This window comes from Polyodon spathula, chromosome 3 (genome assembly GCF_017654505.1).
Source record: "Polyodon spathula isolate WHYD16114869_AA chromosome 3, ASM1765450v1, whole genome shotgun sequence".
Taxonomy (NCBI): domain Eukaryota; kingdom Metazoa; phylum Chordata; class Actinopteri; order Acipenseriformes; family Polyodontidae; genus Polyodon; species Polyodon spathula.
In genome coordinates this window covers 19,420,846-19,445,026 of record NC_054536.1, presented here as the reverse complement: position 1 = coordinate 19,445,026, position 24,181 = coordinate 19,420,846, and the positions used below count along the sequence as shown (strand labels likewise).

The 24,181-nt window shown below is 44.1% G+C and overlaps 1 protein-coding gene across 1 annotated transcript in view; it reads left to right on the top strand.

Annotated features, from left to right (window-relative positions):
* sspo (SCO-spondin) overlaps positions 1-22,745 on the top strand; it is a 95,838-nt gene extending 73,093 nt beyond the window's left edge. The window contains exons 86-114 of the mRNA XM_041240307.1: positions 599-772; positions 1,440-1,649; positions 1,956-2,123; positions 3,385-3,519; positions 3,952-4,192; positions 4,941-5,093; positions 5,493-5,539; positions 6,945-7,115; positions 7,889-8,059; positions 8,580-8,735; positions 9,443-9,567; positions 10,181-10,320; positions 10,498-10,544; positions 10,861-11,121; positions 11,696-11,848; positions 13,197-13,313; positions 13,619-13,757; positions 14,219-14,418; positions 15,067-15,237; positions 15,427-15,554; positions 16,587-16,735; positions 17,304-17,350; positions 17,784-17,948; positions 19,110-19,324; positions 19,965-20,060; positions 20,637-20,697; positions 21,329-21,465; positions 21,927-22,077; positions 22,518-22,745. Coding sequence (XP_041096241.1) covers positions 599-772; positions 1,440-1,649; positions 1,956-2,123; positions 3,385-3,519; positions 3,952-4,192; positions 4,941-5,093; positions 5,493-5,539; positions 6,945-7,115; positions 7,889-8,059; positions 8,580-8,735; positions 9,443-9,567; positions 10,181-10,320; positions 10,498-10,544; positions 10,861-11,121; positions 11,696-11,848; positions 13,197-13,313; positions 13,619-13,757; positions 14,219-14,418; positions 15,067-15,237; positions 15,427-15,554; positions 16,587-16,735; positions 17,304-17,350; positions 17,784-17,948; positions 19,110-19,324; positions 19,965-20,060; positions 20,637-20,697; positions 21,329-21,465; positions 21,927-22,077; positions 22,518-22,540 — 4,151 coding nt within the window. The 3' untranslated portion in view covers positions 22,541-22,745. The remainder of the gene's footprint in view (positions 1-598; positions 773-1,439; positions 1,650-1,955; positions 2,124-3,384; positions 3,520-3,951; positions 4,193-4,940; positions 5,094-5,492; positions 5,540-6,944; positions 7,116-7,888; positions 8,060-8,579; positions 8,736-9,442; positions 9,568-10,180; positions 10,321-10,497; positions 10,545-10,860; positions 11,122-11,695; positions 11,849-13,196; positions 13,314-13,618; positions 13,758-14,218; positions 14,419-15,066; positions 15,238-15,426; positions 15,555-16,586; positions 16,736-17,303; positions 17,351-17,783; positions 17,949-19,109; positions 19,325-19,964; positions 20,061-20,636; positions 20,698-21,328; positions 21,466-21,926; positions 22,078-22,517) is intronic.
* Positions 22,746-24,181: the final 1,436 nt, after the last annotated feature.

The window sequence follows — 24,181 nt, the reverse complement described above, 5'->3', positions numbered from 1 at the left end:
AACTAGATGGCAAAGTAATTTCTAAAACCTGATTTAGGATGAGGTCGTGTATTCACTTCGCTTTACAAATATAAATCAAGTGATGTGGTTACATTAAGGCTTTAAAAATATTTTTGCTACCTAGTTCTTATTTTGCCCGTTTTGAAAATCATGCTGATAATGTTAAAAAAAAAAAACTGTCATATAATCAAAGAAACTACAAAATGATATCCCAAAAGTCTACCGGAAGCCATAATATTAGTACAGATTTTGAAATGTCACATTTTTCCATTTTCGTCAGTTTTTCATTAAGTATATGGAAAACTACAAAGTGGTATGTAATTCAATATGTTAACAACATTATTCAGCAGGTTTCATTCTAATTAATTCTCTAGGGTGATGCAAAACTTTTGGCAATAGCTGTAGCTTTGCGTTTACTGAGACGGCTTGAGGCAGTTCAGGCTTTTCAACTCACATCGCAATGCATTCTGGTAAGTGTAGTCCAGCTTCTCCTAAAGAAAAGGAGAAGGCAAGCTGAGACACACGGTCCCCCTGTTTATAAGAGAAAGTACAATAAGTGCAGTGTCTTTTTGCGGTTGTCCTGACTCCTCCTCCACAGAGCCCAGCGATGGTTTCGGTCCCTGGACCAGTTGGAGCCCCTGCTCCCAGTCCTGCTCTGACACCAGGAACCCAGCCCTGAAGACTCGAACCCGGGTGTGCGAACGCAGAGATAACTGCACTGGAGAGGGCTTCCAGGAGAGAGCCTGCAACTTGCAGCAGTGTGCCACCACCGGTACCAGCACCCTCGAATATCTTCTTTACAAGGGCGGCCTGCTGTTAAACATATTGACAGGCTGAGCCATATTTTGATTTTGTAATGAAATAAACACAGCCAAATGTTTGCTCTCGTCAGAGTTGGCTTTGAAGTAAAAAATATAAATAGTAAAAAAGGGGGCTCTGATATTTTTGCTGGAATGAAAAAGGCCTTTTCATGTTTGAATATTCTTTCAAAATCTAAACAAATATTCTTTCATTTTGAATTAGCGGGAAAACAAAAGTATAGTTCGGACCATGTTATAGGAAAAATAAACCCTGTACCCCATCAAATTCCCTGTTAAAGAAAGGAGAGTTCAGCTCTCTTCTGTACAGTAGAACAGGTGTTGTGTGTTTCAGACCTCATTCATGCATGGGTTTCCTTGCATGATATCAATTTGATAAAAAAAGCATTTCTTGGTCAAAACTGATATTAAATCGATATCATGCAAAGGAAACCAATGAACAAATGAAGTCCTGAAAAACATAACATGGTCATTTTTGCCACTGAATACAAGCACTGAAGCAAATATTCAAATATTTGTCCCAGCGCTAACTGAAATACTGATGAAACAAGCTTGTTAAAAACAGTCCCGAGTCCCTGGTGGTGTCAAGTGTTTCTAACCCCACTCTGTACCCCCTGCCAGGTGTTGAGGACTGTCAGGGCGAGGACTGTGCTAGTAGGAACTGCTCCTGGAACCCGTGGGCAGACTGGGGGGAGTGTTCCAGGTCCTGTGGTGTCGGGCAGCAGCAGCGCATCAGGACCTTCCTCTCTCCTGGTGTCAATGGGAGCTGGTGTGATGACATCCTGGGAGGAAACATTGAGACAAGGTTCTGCAATATCCGTGCCTGCCGCGGTGAGTCCCTCTCACACTGTCATGCAGTCACATACAGTACACATGAAATCTAACATCGAAAGTAAATGGTTCATTAGACGTGGTACAATATAAACAGAAAATACAATAGTCTTTGTGGGTAACTCGTAACTAATAATACATTTGTGATTAAAAACATAATCAACTCTCCCCTGTGTGTTTATATCTCCCCTCACTCATTGATTGTTTTTACATTTCCCACTCGGAACCATCATGTATCCTGTGTGTACTCCTGGCTGCTTGTTCACAGTTGGTAACCCTGCTGTACTCCCTGCTGTTTCTTCCCAGTTAATGGTGGCTGGTCTCGTTGGAGCCCCTGGTCGTGGTGTGACAGGAAGTGTGGTGGTGGGAAGTCCATTCGAACCCGATCCTGCTCTAGCCCCCCACCCAAGAATGGAGGCAACAACTGCGAGGGGGAGAAGAACCAAGTGAAAATCTGCAACAGCAAACCCTGTGGTGAGGAGGAACAATTCACTCCCCTGGGATGAGGAGGCATGATCCACTCCCCTGGGATGAGGAGGCGCGATCCACTCCCCTGGGTTGAGGAGGCGCGATCCACTCCCCTGGGTTGAGGAGGCGCGATCCGCTCCCCTGGGGTGAGGAGGCGCGATCCGCTCCCCTGGGGTGAGGAGGCGCGATCCGCTCCCCTGGGGTGAGGAGGCGCGATCCGCTCCCCTGGGGTGAAGAGGCGCGATCCGCTCCCCTGGGGTGAGGAGGCGCGATCCGCTCCCCTGTGCTACCCATCCCTGTCTGTGTGCCTCCATTAATTGTTTTAATTCGTTAATGCATGGCTACCTCTGATCAAGTTGAGATTGTATTTCTTGTGGTCACTTTGCTGTAACAGGCATTTTAGTATTAAGTAGTCTGTGAATTTCATTTTCATCTATGTTCTGTTCAATAGGTTTAATATAGAGTACTGTGCAGGAAATAGTTTTGACACAGGGGTCATATTATAGCAGTTTGCTTAAGAGTTAAGATTGTTATGCATGCGACTGTTTTCATTTACACGTAACTTGGCCTTTTTAAATGAATAATGCAAATCTGAAACATAACGCGTGTCACTCAACATATGTGTTACATGTTAAACAGGTTCAAGAATAATGTTTTATGCATATAGCCTTAGGTATTTAATAGATTCTTTTTAATCAAATTATGATTACGATGATTATGAATATATAGATAATAAATGCCTTGAGATTATCACATATACACATGTATGCCTGTGGCCAAAGAACTTAGATGACCAATGGTCTAGGCACCCATACATAAGAACTAGAGGCTGATTAATCTTAATTTTGTAAAGTTGGCTGTTAAAGGATCAATGATTCAGTATCAACAACATGGCTAGGTAACCCATCCCATACCCTTACCGCTGTCTGTGTGAAGAAGTATCACCTACCTTCTGTTCTAAGTCTATCTCCACTGAATTTCCAACAGTGTCCTCTGGTCTTGGTTCCTCTACAGCACTTAAAGTATTGGTTAACTTAGCCAACGCCTATTAAGATTTTAAAGACATCAGTGTCCCGTCTAATTCTTCTTTGTTCCAGGCTAAATAGATTCAGTTCTTTTAGCCTGTCTTCGTAGTTCATTACTTTCAGCCCTGGGATTAGTCTGGTTGCTTTTCGTTAGACTCTCTCCAGTGACACAATGTTTCCTTTGGTACAACTGCACAGAGCTTTTGAGGGCTCATTTTCTCTCTCTCTTTCTGTTGTTGCAGATGGAGAGGGCTGCCCCTCTGGTCTTGAGTTTGTGGACTGTGCCAACCGCTGCCCGCGACACTGCTCGGACCTGCAGCAGGGCATCACCTGCCAGGACAGCACAGAGTGCCAGCCAGGCTGCAGGTGCCCTGCAGGTATAGAAAGTAGGGGGCTGGGCTGGGGTGGGGTTTGGTGAAGGGGAGCATGGGGTGGTGCTTTCAATTTAGGATTAGAGGAGAGTAAACTCTACCCGCAAACAATCTTTATCATCACAATAGCCCTAAAGGAATTAAAAAATATAATGAAAAAAGGTTTAAGCTTAAGGTTCATAGCCTTCCTGCTGAAGACCATTTTAAACAGCTTTGGTTCGGTATCCCACAAGGGCTTTTGTGGCTATGAGCCATGCTGAATGTGATGTGATATTATGAAAAACTATTTTTTGTTGTTGTCATTAACCCTGTGTGTGCAGGTTACCTGGAGCAGGGTGGTTTATTCTCTTGTTTGTTTGTGCAGGTTACTTGGAGCTTGTGTGTGATTTCAGGTTTTTCTTGGAGCAGGACTGTTTATAAACTCTTGTCTCTTTGCAGGTTACCTAGAGCAGGATGGCGCCTGTGTGCAGCCCTGGCAGTGTGAGTGTGCAGATGCACTGGGGCACAGCTGGGCACCAGGAAGCTCCCTGGGGCAGGATTGTAATAACTGCACCTGTGCCGAGGGGCGTATATCTTGCACCAACCTGACCTGCTCCGCTGCCGACTGCGGCTGGAGCTCCTGGTCCACATGGTCAATCTGCAGTGTGTCCTGCGGAGCCGGCAGACGAACACGATTCCGGTGAGCCATTGGAGTACCACAAAAACAGCAACACAACCCAGACACCCACAGCACCCCAATACAAACATAGCAACACAACACAAACACTGCTCCAAGTACCAGACACAAGCACAGCAACACAACACAGACACTGCTCCAAGTACCAGACACAAGCACAGCAACACAACACAAACACTGCCCCAAGTACCATACACAAACACAGCAACACAAGCACAACAACACAACCCAGACACACACAGCTCAAAGCTCAAAAAAAGAGAGACTTAAAACCAGATAAATGCCTGACAGTAAAGAACATGTTGACAGAAAAACCTCCAATACTTAAGAAAATGAAAGTAAATCAATGACTTGTTCAGGCTGAGCAGGGTCAACAGTCTATGTTTTAGAAATACTAAAGGAAAAGTAATCAATTCGACTGGAAGTCTTCCTCGGTGTCTCTATGTGACTATGTTTTGTCTTCGCGTGACGTTGACGTACGGGCGCCCGCCCGCGACGCCGGAGTAGCCCACCCCCGCGACTGGTGGCACTAATGGCCGTAAGTCCCGATTATACTGCGGAGTAACATTGTGTAAATATAAACCTAAAAAGAAGGTGTCGTTTTTCACATTTTTGTTGCGTACTTTTGTCGTACACCAGTTCGTTGTCCTTATTGTCTTTTGAAGAGCGAGTCTAGCGGCCAGTAATGGGCGTTAAATAATGGGCGAAGCGGGACGTTGAGATGTTATGAGAAGAGACGAAGAATCTGAAGGTCCTCCACCTCAGGTTCGAATGACAGGGAGTGCCAGAAGGAGCAGGCCCAGACAAGACCATGTGACCCAGGACCCTGCCCACCCCTGTGTCTACATGACAACCAGGAGCTCCTCCTGGGAGCCACCTGGCTGGTGGGAGAGTGTCAGCAGTGGTGAGTGCACCAAGGGCTACGCTCTTGTAAACATTTCCCACAGCAAAGTGTAAAAAAATCACAGTGAAAGCATGGTCAAGCACAGGGAAGAACAGATTCTCAGATCTCCAGTCATTACCCTGCATCTTCAAAATAATGTGCACAAGTCTAAAGACTCCAATAGGATTGCTACATACAGAAATAGATTAAATATAATTAGCATTCTCAAAAGAATAGATTGGTAAATATTATGTACAGATTCTTATATCAGTTGATATGTACAGTTGACCCTATCTCTTCTGTCCATGAATATGTAGTTGCCCCTGTATCGGTGGCACTTTGGGTGGGCATGAGTCAGTGACACAAAGGTGAGCAAAGATGTTGGAGATGTTGTTATTATCTGTTGATTCTGTTTTCCAGCATCTGTACCCCGGAAGGAGTTTACTGTCAGGACATTGAGTGCAGAGGTCAGTGACACACACTGCAGGCTGACATTGACATGACAGCTAGCTGAGTGTAATGAGTGTCCTCCTAGTGACTGATGAGTTCATAATAATACATCAGCGTGAGACACATACTTACCTCTCAACTACACAGCTCGCTGTCAAGTTGAATGGAAAGACCTTCGTCTTTGAACCATGTGGTTTGCGGTTCGCCTCCAGTCCTTGTCTTTCCATTCTACTCAGTGGGCTGAGATGCCAATTCATTACATGGGGTTGAGGGTTTACACGAGAAAATCAACAGTACTACAATGTGCTCAGGAGAATCTCTCCCAGCTTCAGAAATCCCCATTTAAAGGTCTCCAATACTAGAAGAAAATCAAAGCGTATTAAAAGCATAGGTAAGCATTGAGAGGTATGGTAAAGCAAATACAATAAAATAAAAATATAGCAAACCATGACTATGGCAAAAGCATAATATAATCATGGGAAAAGCTTGAAAAGACTACAGCATTTATGTGCAAATTTATCAAACTTTTATAAAGGTGCTTCGTATAAGAGCAGAAAGAACGTGCTGTCCCCCCAGGACCCCCTTGCAAACAAGACGTGAGCAGAAATTCTAATACATAAATAAAGCAGTAATCAGACCTGACTTGAAGACATGCTTTATCTGCCTAGATCCCCATTAAAAAAGCTTAGTGAAGCTCAGACAGGCGTGGTAAATATGTATGGGAGAGGGCTCTGGAATCCATGCTTAACCCTAGTAAAGAACTTTAAATGCACAGTGCAAACCCAGGGAAAATCATAGGAAACTGTAGAATGATTGCACAAGTTAACTTTGGCAAACCCTGTTTTTTTCCTGGTTATCCTTCCACTCAGTTCAGCAGTGGTACTGATTATCTGTGGTGCCTGTCTGGTGTCAGATTTCAGGGATGGTTCCTCAAAGGGATTTTTATATATCTTAATATCAGATTACACTAAAACAACCTAACATAATTTCTAAATCTCTGTATGCATGGTTAGAAACATCCACTAGGCCTGCTAGGCCAGTCCTGGGTTTCAGAACTCCCCTTGTTCAGGTGTATTATTAAAATCAACAGGTGCCAGGAGTTTGATCAATCAGGTCCCTGCTAAATCTGCTCTGAACTGATCACACCTGATTAAACCTCACCTTTAAGTCAGTTGGTTGACTGTTAAGAGATATTCATGCACCTATAAGGGAAGAACAGTATGTTTAACAGGGGTTGCTCAAACTCCTGGCTACTGAATCATTTAAATAATGTACTTCATATACCCAGGACTTGGTGCAGGGCTCGAGTGTGTGTATAACCCCGTCGTTATGTAAAAACGAGACACCCAGATTTGTCTAACAGCTATGACAATGTTAGTGTAAGTGTTCATTCTGTGATTGTGGTCTGTGTTTTTTCATCAGTGGACGGCGGCTGGACCCCGTGGTCGCTCTGGTCAGACTGTCCGGTCACCTGCGGAGGAGGAACGCAGATCCGCACCAGAGCCTGCATCAACCCTCCACCACGAAACCATGGCTCTGCCTGCGAGGGGCCAGAGAGAGAAGCACAGGAGTGTGGGACCCAGCCCTGCCAAGGTACACGGACACCTGCATACAAAAAGAGCATAACGCATAATATACTTGGACTTCCAAAAAACCTTCAAAGTGCTGAAAGACTCATTCTTAGGGTGTTATGTGCCAGTCACAAAAATCTAGATTCCAAATACCCAATGGGTGGTGTAGAACTGGAACAGGCTCCTCAAGAGAAAGGCCTTGGTGTTGTATTAGACACATCATCACTGTCAGCAACCAAACAGTGTAGGGAAGCTATTAAAAAGGCAAAACAGAATTGTGTTGATAGAGTCAAAGAAGGTTAGGATGAGGTTGTATAATGTACTGGTGAAACCGCACTTGAAATACTGTTTCCAGTTCTGGTCACTGCATTACCAAAAGGAAAGAGTCCAATGAAGAGCAACTAGACTAATCCTAGAGTTTAAAGTCATGAGCTGTGAAAACAGGCTGAAAGAACTGAATCTATTCTGTCTAGAACAAAGAAGAATTTGAGGGGATATGATCGAACCAATACTTTTAAGTGCAGCACAGAAACCAGGGCCATAGGGCACAGTTGGAAATTAAATAGAGGTAGGACAGAAGGTACACAGAACTTGGTGGGGTTATGGAATGGGTTACCTAGCCTTGTTGATGCTGAATCACTGGGATCCATTGACAAAGACCAATCAGCTGCTAGGAACCGGGTTAGCGCTGATGATTTGATTTGTAAAAAAAAAAAAAGTATGTTCCTAATTAACCCCTTGTTTTCTCTTGCTGTCTTGGTAACTCCCTCCTTTCTCTCTCTCTCTCTCTCTCAGAGGACCTTTGCCCCTGGTCACCCTGGTCTCCCTGCTCTCAGAGCTGTGGGACAGGCCTGGTCTCCAGGGAGAGGAGCTGCAGCTGTGAGGAAGGGGATTCTGAAGAGAACACTTGCCCACCAGAGAGCCAGAGAGAGGAGACACAACCCTGCTACAACCAGCCCTGCCAAGGTCAAACACAGTCACACTGCACTGCCTCTTACACACTGAGTGACTTCAGCTTAAAATACTTCACAGCTCCCACATCTCAGGCCCAGTTGTAAGACCAGAGGAAGTGACTGAATTATCACTTTGTCACAGATACAAAGTTCCAATATAAAAAAAAAAACACTAAACCACACGTGGAGTATACACAAGTGTATCTATTTCCAAAAGTGAATATCTAAAGAAAACTGAATTGTTGAGACAAACATGTATGGCCAAGTTTGTTGTGTTAAGAATCTTGCAGAACCTAAGCCATCTGGTGGGCATCTGCCAGCACTACACCAGTGGAACAGTAATTGTGATTACTTTGAATGGTAAATTAGCCCAATCAACACCAGTGCCCATCACCTGATTGTCAGTGCCTGATTTTTGTGGACAGCTCAATCCCAATAATCAAATAATCGGTTTATGCAGCTTTATTTTGTGCTGCTTTATTACTGTGAGTGTGAGTCTCAGCCAATACGAATGCAGTGTCTCTCTTCCACAGACTGCCCTTTGAGTGCATGGAGTGAGTGGACTGGCTGCTCCTGCACCTCCCAGCTGCAGCACCGCTACCGGACACCTCTTCCTCCCACCTACAAAGGGCAGCATTGTGAGGGGCTGGAGACACAGTCCAGAGCCTGTCCATCCGGAGACTGTGAGGGTGAGCGTCTTGCCTGTCTGTCCGTGTGAGTGTGTGTGTGTGTGTGTGTGTGTGTGTGTGTGTGTGTGTGTGTGTGTGTGACTATGTGACTGTGCGGGTGCGTGTTAGTGTGTATGTCAATATGGGTCAGTTTGTGTGAGAGGCTGCTTGTGTTTCAGACTGCATCTCCCCATTCCAATTCAGTGTCTATGTGTCAGTGTTTGTGTGTGAGTGTCAGGGTCTGTGTATGTCAGGGTCTGTGCTGGTGTCAGGGTCTGTGTGTCGGTGTGTGTCAGTGTGCGTGTGTGCGTGTGTGTGTGTGTGTGTGTGTGTGTGTCAGTGTCTGGGTCTGTGTATGTCAGTGTGTGTGCTGGTGTCAGGGTCTGTGTGTGTGTGTGTGTGTGTCAGTTTCAGTGTCAGGGTCTGTGTTTGTCAGTGTGTGTGCTGGTGTGTGTCAGTGTGTGTGTGTGTGTATGTGTCAGTGTCAGGGTCTGTGTTTGTGTGTGTGTGTGCTGGTGTCAGGGTCTGTGTGTGTGTGTGTGTGTATGTATCAGTGTCAGGGTCTGTATGTCAGTGTGTGTGCTGGTGTCAGGGTCTGTGTGTCAGTGTGTGTGTGTGTGTGTGTGTCAGTGTCAGGGTCTGTGCGTGCGTGCGTGCGTGCATGCGTGCTGGTGTTAGGGTCTGTTTGTGTGTGAGAGAGGCTGACCCTGCCTCTCTTCCTGTTTCAGACTGCGTCTCCCCGTTCCAATTCAGTGAGTGTGGCTCCCCCTGTGAGAAGCTGTGCTCCACAGTGGAAGAGAAGGGTCACTGTGTCAGCCAGCAGGACTGTGTGCCGGGCTGTTACTGCCCTGAGGTGGGTACCGCCGGACTTGCTATGAAACCAAATCCTTTCATTTTCTCATTAAAGTTACCTTCATTTTATTATTAATTTATCAACGGGCCTTATATTAATTTTAAGGGGAAAGTATGGGATTTTCCTCCTCCTCATAATTATAGGGGTCTAATAGAAAAAATACAAAATGAAAGTCTCGAACAGCACTTACTAATATAAGCAAACCTCATTTGAAGACTGATACCTTTAACAAAGTGTACCATAGTAAAAACATAGCAAAATGTAATAAAGCATAGTGAAAGCATGGTAAGGCTTAGGCAAGCACTGTAAAGAATAGCAAGGTATGGTAAAGCATATTAATAAACATGGCAAACCAGGGTAAACTATGGTAAATGCATATTATAACCATGGGGAAAAAAAATTCCATGGAACAATACTGTAGTAAACTTTTATAACGGCGTGCAAACAAAATGGAAATTCAATGTAAAACAATCTGATGCTAAACATTACAAATACTGCAGGATTCTCAGTTTGTATATAAATGAACAGGATCCTATTTATTTATAGATTTTATTATTATTACATTCAAGTGGACAGTTCGGTCTCAGATCACGAAGGTGCTGTGTATTTGTAGGGTCTCCTGGCGCAGAACGACACATGTGTCCCTGCAGCTCAGTGCGGCTGTCTTCACCTCCTGCACCCCGAGAACGGAGGGGCGCCCATTGCAGTCAACGTCCAGCAGGGGGAAATAGTGGTGTCTGGATGCAGGATCTGGTGAGTGTATAAGGACCTTCCCGCAGCGATGGAAATAAGACTCCCATTGCATAGCAGTGTGATCCATTCTTGGATTTAATATGAGTTTAATAAGACACACCTGAGCTTGTTACATATGCTCTGGGGTTTCTTATTCTCTCTGTGTGATATGCTAACTGCCTGTCTTTGTGTGTGCAGTGTGTGCCAGGATGGAGAAATGCAGTGTGACTTCGACAGCTGTGAAGGTAAAGCTTTGTACTTTAGTTTGGTACTTTAGTGTGTATTACAGATTTCATCTTTATAACTATGGGTCCTGGGCTTCCAAAAAGACCTGTGGTAGTCTTATTGAAAATGTATTTAAAGAATATGCTGCTGTTTATGTATTTTTTTCCCCACTTAAGTGAATGTATGTCTTATATTATGTGAACACGCAGATCAGCGGCCTTCCATTTAGTATCCTACTACAGAGCACAAATGGAGTTTATAACAGGAATAGCCCCAGAGCAGTGTCCTGCCGCTGTGATGTGTCAATCTCTTACTGAAATGTGTTTATGGGCACAGTGACGCTGAGCGAGTGGTCGGAGTGGACTCCCTGCTCCCCTTGCCTCTCATCGGATGCTCTGGGCCGCAGTATGGTGGCCCTGCTGCTTTCCAGGCCTGAGGACACTGATAAAGGGACAGACACCTCTCTGGTATCAGTGCAGCGGCGGTACCGAGCCTGTCTGGACCTGGACACTGGACTCCCTGTGAGTGAAGAGTTTGCACGCTGCGCTGGGGAGCTGGAGCAGGAAAGGCTGTGTCTTGACACCACGCTGTGCGAGGGTAAGAGGAGGCATCGCACCTTCAACTGTCATTAAGAACCCCTTGGCTTTATATTCTCAGGGTTATATGAACACTGATTGCATGCTAAATGTGCTGCTGACCATGACGTGAGGGCACATGGCTTTTGACGCTACAGCTGCAGCAAACTGAGTTATTTTCTCAGTGTTTGGTACACATCTGTATTCTTTGACTCTCTTTGACTCAATTACAAACGTTGTCCAGTAAGAATGAACCCTTTCACTGCTGCTTTGCTTTAACCTCTGGTCACATCAATAATTTGACATAAAGTATTTATAGTTGGTTCACAATTCTGTTTTATGGTTATCTCAATAAAGTTCCATTACGGGTAGAAATGAACAATTTCACTGCCACATTGTTTTTAACCTCTACCTATGTTAGTGATACAGATTGTTTTCACGTTTTCATTTTAATTCATGTTTGCAAATCATTCAATCTGATACGACATTCCCCTTGGGAGTATGCTACCGGGGGTGCTTTGTGATTTTGTTTCTAGTTTTAGGAAAAGATGTGTTTCAAATGTCTCTCTGTTTGTTTGTCTGATGTCCCTCTCCAGATTTGTGCCAGTGGAGCCCCTGGAGCGTGTGCAGAGAGCCCTGCAGCGGGGGCTTCCAGCAGCGACAGAGACACCCGCAAAACACAAAGGTGGGGCACACCTGCCAGGGACCCCAATTCCAGTCTCAGAGCTGCAACACCGCACTCTGCCCAGGTAAATGAGTCCCCATTCTCAAGAACTATCTCTAATACTGTCAGGGTAATCAAATACTTTGTCATCCTTACTGCACTATCAGGGTAACCAAACCCTGTATCATCCATACTGCACTGTAGGATAACCAAACCCTCTATCATCCATACTGCACTGCGGGTAACCAAACCCTTTATCATCCATACTGCACTACCAGGAGGGTAACCAGACCCTCTATCATCTATACTGCACTGCCAGGAGGATAACCAAACCCTCTATCATCCATACTGCACTGCGGGTAACCAAACCCTTTATCATCCATACTGCACTACCAGGAGGGTAACCAGACCCTCTATCATCCATACTGCACTGCGGGTAACCAAACCCTTTATCATCCATACTGCACTGCCAGGAGGGTAACCAGACCCTCTATCATCTATACTGCACTGCCAGGAGGATAACCAAACCCTTTATCATCCATACTGCACTGCGGGTAACCAAGCCCCTATCATCCATATTGTTTTGTCATGGTAACCAAACCCTCTATCATCCATACTGCACCTTCAGGAGGGTAACCAAACCCTCTATCATCCATACTGCACCTTCAGGAGGGTAACCAAACCCTCTATCATCCATACTGCACTGTCAGGAGGGTAACCAAACCCTCTATCATCCATACTGCACCTTCAGGAGGGTAACCAAACCCTCTATCATCCATACTGCACCTTCAGGAGGGTAACCAAACCCTCTATCATCCATACTGCACCTTCAGGAGGGTAACCAAACCCTCTATCATCCATACTGCACTGTCAGGAGGGTAACCAAACCCTCTATCATCCATACTGCACCTTCAGGAGGGTAACCAAACCCTCTATCATCCATACTGCACCTTCAGGAGGGTAACCAAACCCTCTATCATCCATACTGCACTGTCAGGAGGGTAACCAAACCCTCTATCATCCATACTGCACTGTCAGGGTAACCAAACCCTCTATCATCCATACTGCACTGTCAGGGTAACCAAACCCTCTATCATCCATACTGCACTGCCAGGTAACCAAACCCTTTATCATCCATACTGCACTGTAGGATAACCCTCTATCATTCATACTGTCTGTCAGGGTAACCAAACACTCTATCGTTCATATTGACTGACAGGTGAGGGTAACCAAACACAAAATACCTGCTGTGTTTATTTCTAGTCTTTCTAGTCAAACTTTAACAGGTATTTTCCTCCTTTACTGTACTCTTTAATACTAAACACCCTTTGTGTTGTATTGGTAACACTGTCTCCTTCAGACTCAAGAAGGAAAGAAAGGAAGATATAAAGGAATCTTCTTATTAACCCCCCAACCTCCCCCCCCCTGTTTAGGAGAGCACTGCGAGGACCGTGGGAAGGCGTTCCTGGTGTCCTGTGCCAATCAGTGCCCCCGGACATGTGCAGACCTGTGGGATCATGTGCAGTGTCTGCAAGGAGCCTGTCGCCCAGGTACATCAGTAAAAGAGCCACACGATGTCTGTCTTCACAGGATTCATCATAGTTCTTTTAAAAATAACCCTACAAGGGTCCCAAAGCTTGTTCTGCAGTTGCCCTATACGCCTGTCCCATGTTGAGCTGTCTCTTTTTGTCTAAACTCTTTCTTAAATCTATGACCCTGTCCTGCGGTTGCCCTGTTCCTTGTTGACTTGTCTTGCTGTCTTCTTACATACAGCCCTGTCCTCTCATTCCTTGTCATGGTCTTCTCTTGTCTCTTTGTCCCCTGCTTCCTTGTTGACCTGTCTCTCTGCCCTCAGGATGCCGGTGTCCAGAGGGATGGCTGTTGCAGGATGCCTCCTGTGTGCCGGTGTCAGAGTGCCGCTGCGGGCTGCCCACCATCAACGGGACCCTGGAGTTCCAACCAGGAGAGGACGTGCAGATCGACTGCAAGAATTGGTGAGGGAGGCAGGCAGCAGGGAGGCAGGCAGGCAGGGAGCAAGAGCAGAACTAGGGGTGTAAAGTCCATATAACACCAGCCAACTTTTAGCCAACTTGTTATGGAAACTTTTAAAGAAACTTGTTGTATGTACATTTTTAACGTAATTGAAGCAAACAAAAGAGTTCCATAAAATTTCCCCACCATGCCTATCTATTCATTTTATAAATCTCAAAAGTGCAGTTCTCAAAGGAAAACCAGCGACACCACAAGCAAGCATCTTAGCCACAGTGCAAAAATGCTGGGCTCGTCTGCATTCATGGTCTTAGAGCTTTTAACCTATCATCTCATTGACAGGGGACAGAATCTGTAATGGCAGTGAATCACATAAAACGGCACTGTTACACTTGGTACACATGATCATGGTTCGGTATCTTTCGAGATTTCTCTCCATGCCTAGCGTCTCTCGTCTCCCCGACAGCACCTGTGTGAACGGTTCGTTCAGCTGCACTGAAGAGGAGTGTCCTTCCTACAGCCCCTGGAGCACGTGGAGCGAGTGCTCGGTGAACTGCGGAGCAGGGGAGTGGACGAGAAACAGGACCTGTAAGGAGACCCCGAGCAGCCAGCCCTGCACTGCTGAGACTGTCCAGCAAGAGGCATGCCAGCTAGCAGCCTGTCCTGGTCAGTGCACAACCCCACAATTCACCTGCGAGTCTGTCTGTAGTGTTGAGCTGTCAGTCTCTCTCTTCAGATACCCTCCACCTGTCCCCTTTTAATAGGCTCATCATCGCTGTCAGCAGCCAGGCAGTGGGAGGAAGCAACTAAAAATCAAACAGAATGATTGGGGCTATAGTAAAAAAAAAAATTACAGATCAAAAGAGGTTATGATGAGGTTGTATAAGGCACTGGAGAGACCGCACTTAGAGTGCTCTTCCCCACACTACCTCGTCACCACATATCCAAAAGGGCATTGTGACCCTGGAGAGAGGCAAGTGAAGAGCAACCAGACTAAGCCCAGGGCTTAAAGGCATGAGATATGAAGGAACTGAATGTATAAGCCTAAAACAAAGAAGAACACTAACACAGGACTTTAACTATAGCACAGAAACCAGGACCAGGTGATACATTTGGAAATTATATAGAGATAGACTTAGCACAGAGGGAAGGAGTGATGAGGGTGTGGAATGGGTTGCCTCGTCATGTTATTGACATACTGAATCACTGGGATGTTTTAAGATCCGACTTGACAAGTTTTGAGATCTATGAGCTGCAGGGAACCAGGCAGACTATGATGTTTGTAAGTGTTTCTATGCTATTATGTTCTTGCAGTGAGCTGTGTGGTGAGCGAATGGTCAGCCTGGAGCAAGTGTAGTGCCACCTGTGGAGGAGGAGTGTCACTGCGCAATAAAACTGTGCTCCAGCCAGCGGAGCACGGTGGCCAGGACTGTCCAACGCCACTGATAATGCAGAGAGCGTGCAACTCACACAACTGCACACCAGGTCAGTATGAGACACACACACACACATACTCTCTCCCACATAAACACACACACACTCACACTCATGTGACTTTATTAGTGTATGGAACAGACACACACAGAATTTCAACTCAAATCAGTATGCATCACAATAACAGCAATAATAATAATAATAATGATGGTGATGATGCTGTTCTTTGCCTCCCTACAGAGTGCCCAGGTACCCTGGTGTTCAGCAACTGTTCCAATGCGTGCCCTCGCTCCTGCACTGACCTGCTTCAGGGTACAGAGTGTCTGCAGGAGCCATGTGAGGAGGGCTGTGCCTGCCCAACTGGACAGGTGAGTCTACCAAACTCCCCTTAGAAAAGTTTCCCAAAGTAAAAAGCACAGCAAAGTGTGATAAAGCACAGTGAAAGCTTGGTAAAGCACTGGTAGCACTGTAAAGCAGAGAGCTATGGGAAAACATATTAATAAATATGGCAAACCATGATAAACTATGGTAAATGCATTGTATAACTATGGTAAATCTTTAGAAGGGCTGCAGTACACCGTACAACAAAACACAGAAAGAGCAAGAGACGTATAAACAGAAAACAATCATAAAAAGCAAACCAATGCACAGTATCTGTATAAAATCGAGAGCCTTTCAGATTACAGCCTAATGCAATCCGAAGCTTGTGTAGGAGGCTAGGAGGTTGTGATAAAAGTGTGGGGAAGATTGGTGCACAAGCAAGACAGTTCTCATGTTCACCATGTAGAGAGACATGTACAGACATGATCACATGAAGTTCACCCTCTGGGAAATCAAATATTCATGTACTCGACATCAGTGTGTCTCCAGAGCTGATTTAAGATGGTTCTGGGACAGACAGGCTGATGAAAATCTTCCTTGCCGAGCATGTGCACTTTTGAAAACGTGTATTTTCACTTAGAAACTTGATATTGGGTACTACACTTGGTTCAATAAATCTCAGCAAGCCTGCTTTCAGACTCTCTTGAATTTCCTTGGTCTATTCACCCAGAGAGTGAAATTGCCCCCATCACTTCACTGGCTTATTCATGTCATTAACCAGCCAGCTGCTATTGACTGACATGCTTGCAGCCAGTAAGATGACCTCGAAGACACTGCTGGGGTGAAAAAAGCAGTAACAGACTTCCTGGAAGACAAGGCACGCAAACTAAGAACCTGTTTTAAACCACAGTAGTGTTGTACCAGACATCGTGTTTTAAAATGAATGCGAATGCATGTATAGCAAAATCAAAACTGTACATTTGAGACCTGTGTTAATAGTGGAAGTACAAAACAGGTAAGGTTTACAGAGTTAATTTATGAGCCACAGTCACATTAAGCTGCGTTTGCCCCATCCCCAGGTGCTGCTGGAGGAGGAGTGTGTGTCCCCCGAGGAGTGTCCCTGTGCTGTGCTTGCCTTGTCACTCCCCTGGACCCTTAACATGACTCTAGAGGAGAGGAGCAGGGCCTTCCCCCCAGGCACCACCATCTACCATCAGTGCAACAACTGGTAAAAGACTCGGGAGAGGGGGGCAGGGAGAGGGGAGGGGATAGATTAACAGCAGGTAAGAGACTGTGGGGAGGTGGAGAGGGGGCAGGGAGAGGGGATAGTTTAACAGCTGGTAAGAGACTGGGGAGAGGAGGAGAGGGGACAGGGAGAGGGGATAGGTTAACAGTAAGTAAGAGACTGGGGAGAGGAGAAGGGGATAGTTTAACAGCAGGTAAGAGACTGTGGAGAGGAGGAGAGGCGGGTAGGGAGAGGGATGAGGGTGTAGTTGAACAGCAGATAAAAGACTGGGGAGATGAGGAGAGGGACAGAGGGGTGGGGGGCAGGGAGAGTGGTGAGGGTACCAGTGTAACAGCTGGTAAGAGAATGGAGAGAATTGGAAGAGACTCTGCAGCAGCTGTTGTGATGCATAGCTCACCCCCTAGACTCTATAAGTTGCTTTGGATAAAAGCTTCTGCCAAATGACTAAATAATAATAATAATAATAATAATGGATCTCCCCCAAGCAGCTGTTTTATGTTAAGTTATTATAGCCTTATTCAGCTGGGAAATTCTATTGTTTCCTTTTTAGTACTTGCCAGAGTGGCTCCTTCACTTGTTCAGAAGACCTCTGTGATGGTAAGTCTCAGTGCACACAAATTTCTTAGTTTCCTCCTGTTTTTTTTTTTTTTTAAACTTGATGGACTTATTTTTTAGTCATGTTGCTGTCATCTTACCAGATCCCCATTGAAACAAAGATTTAAAAGTAAAAAGTACTTGTGAATTGAGGTTGGCAATCCTCCAAAAGAGTCTGTGCTGTTGGGTTTCACATTGGTTTCATACACTTTAAAACAGAGTGATGTTTTCAGCAGTGGTGAAGTCAGAAATCTGCACTGGAGGATAGAGTTAATGCATTTAGTTTTTGACTGTCAGAAATGAATCACACAAACATCTACTAAGTGGTATGTGACTGGCCTGGATTTGGCCTGCTCCACAAAAGATGTCAACCCTACCATGCTAGCCTTCGAGAGGCAGTGGAGTGAGTAAGGTGGTGTTTCTTTGTGTCTCTCAGTGGACTGCCAGTGGTCTGACTGGTCTGAATGGACGCCGTGTTCCGTGAGCTGTGGGACTGGTGTCCTGCTGTCCAGCCGTGTCCAGACCCTGCAGCGCCAGTACAACGGGAAGGACTGTGAGGGGTCCAGCCAGCGCAGACAGCTCTGTGTGCTGCCAGACTGCGGTAAGAAGAGTGCTCTGCTCAGGCTACCTCCTGCAGGGGAATACTAGATACAGAATCAACACTGAGATCAACAGCATGCACAGTATTGTGTACCACAGACCGCAAAGTTATAAGAAACCATATACTTAGAAATACTATAAGAAACTTACAGTAACTGTAGCTAACAAAATAATTCCTTAAATCTTATATTTTTTGCACATCCATTAGCTTCAAAAGTCTCAGATATGCAGTTTAAAAAGAAACACATGTATTTTAATTTTAAAACATGATATCTGCATTTCTTTAGGTTAAAGAAAACTTTTTAACCATGACTTATTCTTAGGTTATCTGTTTACACTTGCATGCTGGGTCATTTTACCTCGGCAGTGTCTTCTGGGTCACAGGATGTTACTGGCTGAAAGCATGTCTGTCGGTAGAGGAATCAGCTGATTGTGTTATTGTCAGGATATAATGTTTTGAAATGTAAATACATGTTTGCTATAACATGTGTTTCTTTCAAAACTACACATTTGAAACCTATAAAATGAATAGATGTTCAAGGCGGAGACATTTTATGGAACTATTTTGTCAGCTGCAGTTACTTTAATAAATATAATGACAAATGTTTCAACTAAAAGTCTTCTCAGTGTCTTGTTTGTTTGTTATTGAATTTATCAAGTTTCTTTTAGTATTTCTAAATATAGCAATATTGAGTGTTATACAACCATACACATCCACAGTTACCAGGCTATGGATCAGTACTAGATGTACCCTGAATAATAGTAAAGTACACAGTAAATATTGTTGTAAAGTGCCAATTTTACTACACATGCTTTAATACCTGGCTACAGGTACACACAGCGGAGCTATCCCTTAATTCCTGACTGCTCAAACATTGATATATTGTAGCACAATAACTAATAGATGGTACAAGGTAAAGTAGGACACTGATAGAGACAGTGACACACATTCCAATAAGACACTGATAAGCAGTCCAGTAGGACAATGATACAGAGACAATGACACAGTCCAGTAGGATACTGATACACAGACAGTGAACACAGTCCATGATGACACTGATACAGAGACAGTGACACACAGTCTAGTAGGACACTGACACACAGACAGTGACACACAGTCCAGTAGGACACTGACACTGCAGTCGGTTTGTTGTCCCGACAGAGTGCCCACTGGGACAGCGTTGGAGAAGAGCCACAGAGGAAACGCCAGTGTGTGAACGGACCTGTCAAGAGATGTACGACGACGCTCCCCAGAACTGCAGCACCCCCAGTGGCAGGGAGGGCTGTGTGTGTGAGGCAGGCTGGTACAGGAACAGCAACGGAGACTGTGTGACTGCAGCACACTGCGAGTGTGTCGACGGGGGACACATTTACCAGGTGCGCAGGATAGGCATTCATTCACTACCCGGCTGTTTCGATCCTGGAGTTGGTTCTGCATGGAATTCACTGCCTGTAGAAGAAAAGACTGCCACTAGTTTGCAAGGGTTTAAAGTTTTGTAAGGAATTGGAGTGTGATTTGATATTAATAACTTTTGATACTTATAATATGTATGGTATGTTTGCTCGTTAGAAATGTATGTAATGTCCTGTTTGTGTCCCTGCAGTGAATGATCCTCACTGTGTCTGTGTGTCTGCAGTGAATGATCCTCACTGTCTCTCCAGTGAATGATTCTCACTGTGTCTGTAGTGAATGATCCTCACTGTGTCTGTGTGTCTGCAGTGAATGATTCTCACTGTGTCTGTAGTGAATGATTCTCACTGTGTCTGTAGTGAATGATTCTCACTGTGTCTGTAGTGAATGATTCTCACTGTGTCTGTAGTGAATGATTCTCACTGTGTCTGTAGTGAATGATCCTCACTGTGTCTGTGTGTCTGCAGTGAATGATTCTCACTGTGTCTCCAGTGAATGATTCTCATTGTGTCTGTGTCCCTAATGAATGATCCTCACTGTCTCTCCAGTGAATGATTCTCAGTGTCTGTGTGTAGTGAATGATCCTCACTCTGTCTGTGTCTGTAGGCTGGTCAGCAGTGGACAGACGGCTGTGGTAGGTGTCTCTGCGAGAATGGGAGGAAGGTTTGTGAGGTCGGCTGTCCGCCCCTTGTCTGTGTTGAGGTAACGTATTGTATTAACAATTGTTAAACTTGTACAGGTGAAGAAACATTTATGACTAGATTCTCAAAGCTATTTACTTCAAATTATTTTAGCACTTTTTTTTTTCCTGTAAGGAAAAAAAACACAAATCCTAAAAAAAATAAAAAAACTGCTTAAGATTACTTACAGCACCAGCCCCAATCTTTGAGATTTTTTTTTTTATTGGTAGTTTGTTTATTTTATTGGCTGCATTTTTCCTTACTGAAAAAATTGTTAATGACAATTTGTAGTAAGGACCTTGAGAATCTAGCCCGTCTAACATTGAAGATGCAAAAAGCCCTTATGGGGAACTAGCTAGTAGTAGTACAAATTGGTATGAACCTATTTCAGCTCACAGTCTGTAAAAAATAAGTTTCTGGGATGAAAGATGGAAACCAAACGAAATACCTTGAATGATACTTGGGTAAGAAAAGTATTCAATTTTATACACCTACTTGTTTTACTTGTAATGTGTTGGGTGGGAGGGGGATAAATAATACAGAAAACAATGTGGGGAGCTCTCCATTTCTAACCCCTCTCTCCTCTCCCTTTTCACAGGGGCAGGTGAAGGTCGAGGAGCCTGGCAGCTGTTGTCCTGTGTGTAGGAAGGAGTTTACAGGTAAGTGTGCAGTGCCCCCTGCTGTTCTGAGTGTTGTATTAGTGTGTGCTGCTTCTCTTACACATGTTCATTTTAATTGGACAGCTTTGTGGTGTCACTGTCATGAAGGATGTTCTTTAAAATACTGCTGCTGTTGCATGTTTACAAGTGTCCATTGCCTACTGTATCTCTAATCATGCTGAGAGACTCTTTGCATGACAGTCCAACAGCCAGACAGAAAGAGTGCGTGAGAAATGCCCTCGGCATGAGTAGAGGTAGACATGAACATTTATAAATGTTAGATATGAAATGCTCTATGTAAATGTTGCATCGCATTGTGTTGTACACATGGTAGCTGTGCCTTCCCTGTAGAGTGCTACCTCTTTAAAAGGCAACCCTTTATATACCAGAACCAGTTACTGTATAAGGGAGTGTGGTTATGCCTCCTATTTGCCCCATTAAACTAGCACTTGCATTCTTGTTGCGGAACACAAATAGCCTCTTACCTATATCCCCTGTTATAGAGCACAGTACTTACTTAAAACCCATTTTTAAATTAAGCAAATAGTTTCCTTTTGGTGTGTGGTTGTAGTCAAGCTAAGTAGTTTGCATAGGATCTGTGTGTAACAGCACCCCCCCTGTGTCTGTCTAGGTTCAGGACAGCCCTCATCGGCCTGCCAGCGCTACACTGAGATCAAGAACATCACCAAGGGAGACTGTCACCTTGACAACGTGGAAGTCAGCTACTGCAGTGGCCATTGTCTGTCCAGGATCCTCGTCATCCTTGAGGTAGGACTCTATGGTTAATAGGGGGTGTTACGGAACTTTTATCAACTACATGTCTTGCAAAATTTTTGTGAGACCATGAGTCTACATTTTCAAATATATATATATATATATATATATAGAGAGAGAGAGAGAGAGAGAGAGAGAGAGAGAATATGTAATGGTGTTAATAATACACTGCATCAGTCATGATAGAAACTGCTTGGTACCGTCAGCTCAGGGTTGTTTTGTGACACTGTCAGTTTGATTGTTGTTTCACAGCAATGCTGCAGATTTCACACTGAAGTAAAGAGCTTTGGTAAACCCTCTTGAAAAAGTTCACTCAAGTCTGTTTTTCTGTATGTGTTTTTACTAAATCTCTGTGTCTCTGTATCTGTCTGTCTGTCTCTGTGTTTGTAGTATTCATACATGCAGTTCCTGTGTGAGTGTATGTTTCTATTGAATCTCTCTCTCTGTGCATATAGGAGCCATACCTGCAGTCCCTGTGTGACTGCTGCAGTTATCTCCTGGATCCAGAGAGCCCTGTGCGTTTGCTGAGTCTGCAGTGTGAAAGTGGAGAGACAGAGTCCATTGTACTGCCTGTGATCCACAGCTGTGAGTGCAGCCGCTGCCAGGGTGAGTGAGACCACCAGCCCTTCTGAGACAGGATTGCGTTATTAGAATGATCCTTTACCAGCCCCTCTGAGACAGGAGTACTGTACAAGAAATATCCTTTACCAGCCTGTCAGAGGCAGGATTACTGTGCAAGAAAACAGAGTGTCTACAGTTGATTGCAAATATGATCATGTTAGCAACCTCTTAGCTTCTCATAACATTATTGGTAATTTATTATATTTGAGGGATAATGGCATTGCTGTAGCGTGTTTCTCATTAATAATGAAACCACTGGGTCAATAAAGACCAGCGGTCGAGTGCATTATTTGAACACACAGTTGTGTGAAGCATTTAATCAGTAAGCAGTGGTTTTCGAACTGGTGTTATTAAATAGTGTCTCAGCAGTGCTTTATTTGCAGAGTGTTTAATAACACAGCGTTGTTCCTGTGCTCGGATTGCAGGAGGAGACTCTTCCATGCGCTGATGTTTCACGGAGGGGACGACAAAGAAAGCCTGTGCTTTGTAAACTCTCTGAGCTCCTCTGCTTTCCTGCTGAGAGGCCTGTCTGTCTGAGAATAAGTGCGCAGTAGTCTGTGTAGTCATTATATGACTGGACCTTGTTATAGTATTTTTTAAGAACCCTAGGAGATGTCTATCCTGTACAGTTTTGCATTTCTAATAAATATTAAGCAAGCTTTAAAAGTTTGGTGTCGTGTGTTGTCCTCATGTTGTGGTATTAGAGGGAGTAGTTTGAAATGTAATTTTAATACTCATTTCCCTTGACCATGTATTCCTGTGAATCCCTGGTTTCCTTCTATAGCAGTATATTGATTTTTCTAAACAAATTCGAATTTGAATTGTTCCGCCGAGCTGGGGTGTGAACTCAGGCTTCTGTCTGGACGAGTAAAGGCTGATTATTGAATTATTTACCAAGAAGAAAGGTATTGAAACTCAGGCATGAGATGTATAACCCTGCTGATAGAAAGTTGAAAGTCACATTTCCAAGGTAGTCCCAGGATCTGAGCCAGCATTTACAAAAACACCACCAAAAACAAACAGAACTCCAAGTACTTACTAACTGGACATTGTGGCAACCAGACTAATCCCAGGGCTTAAAGGAATGAGCTACGAAGACGGGTTGAGGAACTGAATCTCTTTAGCCTGGAACAAAGAAGAGTTAGGGGGTACGTGATTGAAGGGCTCTTCCAGACACGGTCTGCATAGGATGGAAAGCTCTGATCTTCAATTAAAGGTGACTGTCCAAGCTGAAAATAATGCAGGGCAGAAAGAAAACATAAACACATTGAACAAAGTCCCTTTCAAATCCATAATATACAGCATTGGAATAAAGAAACACATGTATTATTCATTATTTATTAAAGAAACAAATGGAAAAGTTCTCCCTTAAAGTAACATTTTAAAGGATAAACACAAAAGCATGTGTCACCCCTATACAGTTCTGAATACATTGCACACCTGGTCATATATGAAAAAAAGTGGTTACCCAACCCAATAAAATAATCTTGACAGTGTGACGAATCTACAGGGACAGAGGCTTTTAATTCAAGGACAGGAGAACGACCCTGCTCCGGAACCAGCATGGGAACAGGTAGAAACGAAGCTGTACAGCGAGGAAAATGCGCATAGGGGCCAGCATGGGAACAGGTAGAAACTGAACTGTACACTGAGGGATACTTATGCTCCAGTTAGACCTAGAATACAACCACCGCCAAGGCCACTCTGTAAAATTCATTCCACCTTATAGCTTCCCAGTGCTCGTCACTGCCATCCCTTTCATGCTGAAATTTGCATATTTTTCATTAGCATTACAAGAACTAATTAAATCGCGTGAAAGCACTCCAGATTTGGCTGGCCAGTTAAATATTTAGCTAAATGTTAAATCTCGTTAAGAGATTTAAGATTTAGTTAAATATTGAGCTAAATGTTAAATCTTGTAATTAGATTTACAAATTATATCTGAATGTACACACACACACACACACACACACACACACACATATATATCTATATATATATATAATATATATATATATATATATATATATATTATGCAATATTAAGTTAAATCTGAAAAAAAAAATGTTTTTTTTTTTTTTTTTTTTTT